The 7,335-nt window shown below is 51.9% G+C and overlaps 1 protein-coding gene across 1 annotated transcript; it reads right to left on the minus strand.

Moving 5' to 3' along the window:
* Positions 1-1,152: 1,152 nt before the first annotated feature.
* FANCG (FA complementation group G) lies at positions 1,153-7,335 on the minus strand. The gene is made up of 14 exons (XM_081103274.1): positions 6,835-7,335; positions 6,555-6,645; positions 5,977-6,108; positions 5,561-5,763; positions 4,715-4,850; positions 4,439-4,569; positions 4,196-4,342; positions 3,912-4,063; positions 3,326-3,392; positions 2,792-3,081; positions 2,594-2,640; positions 2,246-2,401; positions 1,695-1,818; positions 1,153-1,539 (listed from the first exon to the last, which is right to left on the minus strand). The coding sequence occupies exons 1-14, from the start codon at positions 6,928-6,930 to the stop codon at positions 1,434-1,436; spliced, it is 1,878 nt and encodes a 625-aa protein (XP_080959400.1). The 5' UTR covers positions 6,931-7,335; the 3' UTR covers positions 1,153-1,433.

The following is a 7,335-nucleotide window of genomic DNA, read 5'->3' on the forward strand; positions in this document are numbered from 1 at the left end:
GCCCTAGGGACTCCCGCCCGCCTCTCGGCGCCTCTCCCCAGCAACCCACGGACCAGAGCCAATCAGAAAATTCGCTTTGGCCTGGCTCCCGCCTTAAGTATGCATCGCCACGTCAATTGGCTGCAACGCTACGCTTCCTCGACGGATTGGTATTCTCAACCAATCAACAAAAGGAATGGGACCAGCTCGACTGGCGGAAGGAGTGTTCAATCTCTTAGAGGCGGGATCTCCCACTTGGCTCCAGCTCATTGGCTCCTGAGTTTATCCTGCTGGAAAAACCTGGCACAATGGATTGAACCCTTGTATTAGTCTGGTATTATTGTAGTATTAACCTACACATCTGTCTTCTTCCAAAATGAGGATTCACCCTAACCCCTCTCCTTGCTCCTTCAAAATGCTAACTCAGGCCACCCCTACTCTGGACCCTTTTTAACTAGCACTGCAGCTCTCAAACCACTCTATTTTAGTCATTGCACCTTCTGGTTAACGCTAGCCCCGAGGCGTTACAGTTCTTTGGGGCTTGGAGGTACACTCTTCCTCTTACCACTGGGTATTAATATTAATGATGTGAGGATGGAGGGCACCCAGTCCAGAGAGAGGTCAAAAGGCTACCAAAGAACACAGCAGATTCAAGAGAGCCCAAAGCAACAAGAAAGTTGCATGCTGAGTTGAAGTCTTTGGGCCCAAAATACCAGCTAGCCCTGACTACATTCAACAGGCAGTTTTGGTAGCTCGTTAACTTGATTCATCCTTCAGACACATTTGACTGAGGCAGTCTACTCTCAAATTCCTAGAATTTGGGATTAAGGAAGGGGTGGGAAGTCACTCTGAGAGATTCAGGTTTGCTCGTCTCTCCCCTCTAAGAATCAAATACTTGCCCTTGTCATGGAAGGCCTGCCTAGACCACCTTCCAGACCACCTCCACTCATTCTGTCAACTCACACAGGATGTTGTGGCTTGGGGCTTTGCTTTTAGGCAATAGAAAGGGCTAAAGTCTGCTTTCTGAGTAAGGATTCCTCTAGCCCTTTCTTCTACCCCAGTCTTCAAGTCATAAGGTGGATGATGTTAGGAGATGGCACCTTAGACAACCAGCACTCAAATGAACCAGACAGCTAGCTGTGTATGTAATATATGTAGTAGGCAGACAAGCGATACATATGAGATTTTACTCAACACAAGAAAAGGGGAAACAGGGGGAAAGGTGCTATGAGCAAAGTCAATGCCTTGTTGCGGGGAGAGGTGTCTCTGGAACCAGGTGGCAATAACTAGGCCAAAAATTTTTTCAGGCATATCACCAACCTTTCAAAAGCTGGACTTGTATAGGAATGGTCATCTCCAAACACATTCCCCAAGGATGGTAAAGCAGAAAGCCCTCCCCACAGAAAGATGGCCCACTGGGGCCCCAGCTCAGATTCTTTTAATCTTGGCAGCTACTAGTCACAAGGCTCCAGCAGAGATGTCCGAAAATCTTCAAGAAGGGTTTCACGGTCAGGAGGACGAATCCAGCTCAAACAGGTTTCAAGGTACAGGGGGAGAGACCTGGAGAGCAAGAAGGGTGAGGCCTAAGGGTAAAGGATAGGCAGAAGGTTGGGCAGCCCCTCCCTCCCTTTCATTCACCACCACGCACCCCAATAGGCCCAAGGATTCCAGGACACCAACTGCTCCTAGACCCAAGCCAGCAGGCCTCAACTCACCATGTAGCATTCTCCTGTGGCAACTTAGTTTGGGCCTCCAGCCTCCGCCAAAGAGCAGTGGCCTCATCCCTCCGATCCAGCCTCCTTAGAGTCTGAAGCAGGTGAAATGAAGCGTCTCCATTACCTGTAGTCCCACCCCAGAATACAGAATCTTAGAACGTGACCCAGTCTTAGGCATCATTTTATAAAAGGGGAAACTGAGGCATAAAGCAGGGAACTGTCCTGCCTACAGTCACATACTAAACCAGGAGATTATTCCCTATCATTCCTACCCCTAAGCACTGCCTGCCCAGGATAAAGGGCTCGACTAATTCTGCTCCTGCCCAACACCAGCATTGTCTTTGTGCCTGAGGACATTGGGAAGACTGGGAGCTCTTAGAGGCCTTCATCGACACTTGTATATGTCTTGTGTACGTCTGTGTATGTCCCTAGTTATATACAGCACAATCCCATTCACCCCTCCGATCTAGGAACATCACTCAGTACCTCCCTCATGAGCCGTTACATCCTTGTGCATCTATGCACAGCTGACGTCATGCAAATATACATACCTGGGCACACCTGCACACTGAGGAGGAAGTCCTGTAGTGCTTTGGTATCCTGGCCACTGGCCACCCATTCTAGTCCACGACTAATCAGGGCAGCTGCCCGAAGCTGCTGTAGTGCCACATCTGACATACACCCCTGTTCACAGTTGGAAGCAGGCCCTGGGGATCCCCAAAGTCAAGAAATGAGTTACCAGCCACAAAGTTACTAACTAAAACCCAAGTCCCCCTCTATCTCTTGTGTCCGGAGTCTCTTTCTCTTAAATCTCCTGTTGGGCTGGGACACGTGTAAAGGGAACTGATATCCACTACCACCACTTCCAGGAGGGAAGAGGAAAGCTGAGTCTAGATCACCTTGTTCTTTATCCTTAGGTATGTACCGGAAGAGCAGCTCAAGGCACCTGAAGTGGAACACAGAACAGGGGTAAAGAGGAGTCAAGCTCAGAAGCTCTGGGGTGAAGAGGTAAGAATGGAGCTCACCAGTTCAGGTCCCAATCAGAAAAGTATCCCTCCACACTTCCCCTAGGGCCCTGGTTGGCTTCCTGGGCTCACCGGCTAAATTCACTAATTGCTTGTTTTGAGTCCCCTAGTTGCACCCAGGCTTGTCCCTGAAGCAGGTAGGTGGCAGAGACCCAGGGTGGGCAGTGTGGTGACTCCTTGGTTCCTTTTCTGGCATCTTTCCACAGCCAGGGCATTTTTGGAAGCAGAGATGATGTACGGCTCAGCAGCTCCTCACATATGGTTAAAGCATCCTGAGCTTGGCCTGCCTGGATCAGTGCTGCTGCTGCCTCCAAGAATATCTCAGGCATACACGGCCCTCGGGGGCTGGGGGGTAGAGAAAACTGGGGTGGGAGAAAGATCCAGTGAGCCACCACCCCAACCTCTGGTACCACATGGAAGCCACCCATTGCTTGCTGCCCTGGATCCCCTGTTCTGGGAAGCCTTCCTGGTCTGCCCCCTCTACCCCCGAGACTGGACAGACAGAACAGCAGAGGAAAAAGCACAAAACAGAAATCCTGCTCTCTTCCAAAGGAGACTCCAACTCTTTCCCACCCCAACTGTAGAGAACCTTGAAGATATACTCACCTTTGGCTCCCAGCCATCCAACAACAGGGCCAGTAGGTCCAAATAATGCTCTACTGCATCCTCTGTCCTGAGGAGTCATAACCCATGAGCCTTACATTAGATCCTTGCAGGGACCTCCAAAGACTCCTAGCTAAGGGAGGGATGCTCAAGGGTCCTGGGGAATGGGTGGTCGTGTGGCTCCAACCTTGACTCAGTATGGATATACCCTACTTACAGAATGGATTTGGGAGGACACTTCAGAGTTTTAAAAATACAGGTTAGTACACAGACAATAGAGGGGTGGGGGCATATGCTGGGGGAAGGGAGTGGGCAGAGAGAGGTCAATGGGGAGAAAAGGAGACATATGTAAAACTTTCAACAATAAAGAATTTTTAAAAAAAGATAAACCTGTACAAATTTTTTTAAAAATTAATAATATACAGGTTAGTGTCTGGGAGAAGAGTTCAGGTCCAGTGGCAAGGCAGGATGTTGAGGAGTGGGGACCTAGGTCCTGCCACTAATTCATTCATCCCTCTGACTCACAAGAACAGAAACAGAGGTATCAGAAGTGGGAAGGGGAGCTCGTGTGAGCAAGGCAGGACCTCACCTTCCCGTCTGTAGACATCGGCTTGCTAGCAGGTGTTTGACCTGGCTCAGTGTGCCACAGTGAAGGGGTGAGGCTGGGTCAGGTTGTGGGAGTAGCAGCTCTACCTCAATAAGAAAATGGGGGACTTCAGAGCTAGGAGTGACACTCAAGGCCTGAAAGAGACAAAATAAGAAAGTATATCTATAATCTTTTGGAGCCATGCTTCCTTCCACTTATACCTTGACTTATTGCCTCACACGAACACCCCAGCAAGCCCCGTATCTTCAACTGGAATAGTTCCTTACCTCAACCAGAAGCTCCAGACTCTCCAGCTCTGCTGCTGTGTTCCCCAGTTGCTGATACAGCCTAGAGGCCTCCAGAAGCGGGGGCCCACAGATTAATCCCCCCTTCAGGGCTGCAATCAAGTAGAGCAGAGCTCTCTGTGGATTGCCCTAGAGGAGAAGACGCAAGCCTCAGCCACCCTCACAAAGAAAAAAGCTGTCCATATCACCCATGGTTTCCCCAACCCACCCTAGCACTTTCTTTACCATCTTTCGGAGACAGGTCCCCAACGCTGTGTACACCTGGACCAACACAGGCCGTGGGCATAGACCTGAGGCTGCTTCATGCAGGCTGCTCAGTGCCCTGGGCAGGTTTCCTACGATCAGCTCCTGGAGGCCTGAGAGCAATCAGGGTGTGAGCTTAGAGAGGCCCATAAGACACGAATTAAACAGACTTATATATAGAACATGACAGGAAAGTCATGAGGCTAGAAACCCCTTAAGATGGGGAATGGGGAGGAAGGAATGAGTGAGACTGCTGACCTTGGCGATAGGCAAATGCTGTCAGAAGGACATCCCTCAAGCCTTGGGCATCCTGCAGGGTCAATGGGTCATCTGATTCCTTAGCTGGGGGGCTCCAAGTTTTTAGATGGAGCAGCAGATCCTCAGAGGACCCATTCTGGGAGAGAAGAGCCAAAGAGGATCCAAGTCGGTAACTATTTCTTTTTCTGTTTCAGTCTACCCTGGCTGGCCCTTGAATTCAAGGGTCCTTCTGATTCCTGTTCCCCCAATTCTAAGAGATAGCTGTGGGGAAAGGATAAAGGGAGGAAGAAAAACCAATGATCATCTATTCTGGAGTACCTCCTCACTCAGGATAAGCCCGTGAGGACACGGGGCAAGGACCATGTTTGAATTATTGATGAAAAGATAGACTGGGAAGTGACTTCTGCAAGGACATGAGAACCCTACCACCACCCAAGATTATTAAGTGTATTTTTTTATTGATTTTTTAGAAAGAGAGGGAGAGGGAGAGGGAGAGGGAGAGAGAGAGAGAGAGAGAGAGAGAGAGGGAGAAAGAGAGAGAAACATCATTTTGTTTTTCCGCCCATTTATGCATTTATTGGCTGACTCTTGCACGTGCCCTGACCGGGGAATAAACCCGCAACCTTGGTGCATCAGGATGCCGCTCCAACCAACTGAGCTACCTTGCAGGACATAAACTACTTTTAAAATGCTCCCAAGAGAATCCCTCCAATGAGCGACCAACCAGAGGAAGGGCACCTAAGATTCCTTGAGAGAACCTAGCAACCTTTCCAGCACAAAATGATCCTACTATAGCTGGGGCCTGTAGGGAAAAATCCCTTAGATCCAGGTCACTTCCCAAATTACCTGGCTGCCATTCAGGGTCTGCAGCAGCAAGGTCAGGTCGCCAAGATGGTCAGTGCTCAGCCAAAGGGCAGCCTGCAGGCCAGCCAGGTGGTGAAGGGCAGGGAGCAGCTCCGGCAGAAGGGAGGAAGCATGGAGGACGGAGTTCCACAGGCCCCTGAGCCCACATTCTAGCCTGGGCCCCACCTGTTTCTGGGTCTCCAGCACTATAGAATACACACACACACACACACACACACACACAGCTGAGATAGGACCTCATCTCTGGTGTTCCTGGTCTGAGGAGCACATGGAAGATCAGAGAAGGGCATCTCTCTTCATGGAGGTGGCAGATTATGTTGCTCCTCCCATCCCCCTTGCAAGGACTTAAACCCAGACTGAGGCTGGCAGGGGCATGGGAGACATTCTCTGGCCCTCACCTCTCTCTAGGCCCCTTTGGATATCCTGTGCCTGGTCCTCAGTGAAACCCTGGGCCAGGCTTGCCCTCAGGGTAATGAAGTTGCAGATGACCGTCAATTCCAAGGGGAGAACAAGAACAGCTGCAGGGAGTCCTAGAGCAACAAATGCTGGTCTCACAGGCTGCTCCCCCATAAAAGAGTCTCTCAACACCCCACCTCAACCAAATGGCCTCAATAAAGAATGCACCCTTTAAAAAAGAAAAGACTCCTTGGACAGAGTTTGGAAAGGGCAAAAAGTTCTCCAGATTAGACCATTCTGGGAACCGCATCTTCAAATGCTGCTGCTGTGTGTGTGTGTGTGGCCAGGAGATTCACTTGTACAAAGACATCCACTCCCTGTGTGTGCCTTAAACAGGCCCCCTCCCCTCCCACCCCCCTCCGTATCCTGAATAATCGCCTCAATCCCAGAAACGGTGACGAGGTCTCTGGCTGTGGAGGGGCAGGAGTGTGTGTGTTGCGGGGACGGGAGGCGGGGGGTGGGGGGGGCGGCGGGGGGGGGCGGGTTTTGAACTGACCATCCTGGAGAGGACCCTGCTTACCCTGCAGACTATGGAGGAGTCCTCTGAGCCCTTCCAGCGCATCTTGAGCCAACTGCTGTCGCCTCGGAGACAGACCCAAGTCCTGAGCCACCTGCCAAACATGGGTGTCGCGTCACGGAGAATAAGCCATTTCCTCTACCCCGGCAGCAGTGGCAAGGGAGGTCATTCTCCAGTCATCTCTGGCTTTAGGTGGAAGTCAAGCTCACCCCCGCTAAGTCCACAGCAAACCCTCTTTCTGGTATTTGGGGGCTGCAAAGCGAGATCCAAGCAACCACGGTACCTTGGCCTGTCGAACTAGCTGGTCATTCTTTTCCCTCCACAGGTCCAGGCAGCTGGCTTGCGGCACTGAGGAGCCCAGAGGGGTCTGATGGGACATGGCTGAGCCCGGAGACCTGGAGAGGGCTGCGAAAGGGTAAGCCTGTCCCCACCGAAGCCCCCACCCGAGGGGGCGGGCCGTGCACGCTCCTCGCGGCCCCGCCGGCTCTCACCCTCGCCTCCAGTTGGCCGGGCCGGCAGGACTCTCAGCTGCTGTTGGCTGTCTCCGAGGCACACTCCCCCGCGGGAAACTCGAAAAACAAACGATCCGGACACGCCAGTGAGGAAGGCAGAGGCGGGCCGGGAGCCGGAGGCGTGTCTCAGAGCGGAGTTCTACCGCTCGCCGTTCCACCAGCTGGACTCCCGCGCCCAGGCCTTAAGAAATCGACATTGAAAACAGAGCCCGCGGGCTCGGCGCCTCCCTCGCAGCCACACTTCCAGGTCTATGGTTTCCCCGCCCTCCGCG

The sequence above is a fragment of the Myotis nattereri genome, assembly GCF_964212035.1.
Source record: "Myotis nattereri genome assembly, chromosome: 12".
Classification (NCBI taxonomy): Eukaryota; Metazoa; Chordata; class Mammalia; order Chiroptera; family Vespertilionidae; genus Myotis; species Myotis nattereri.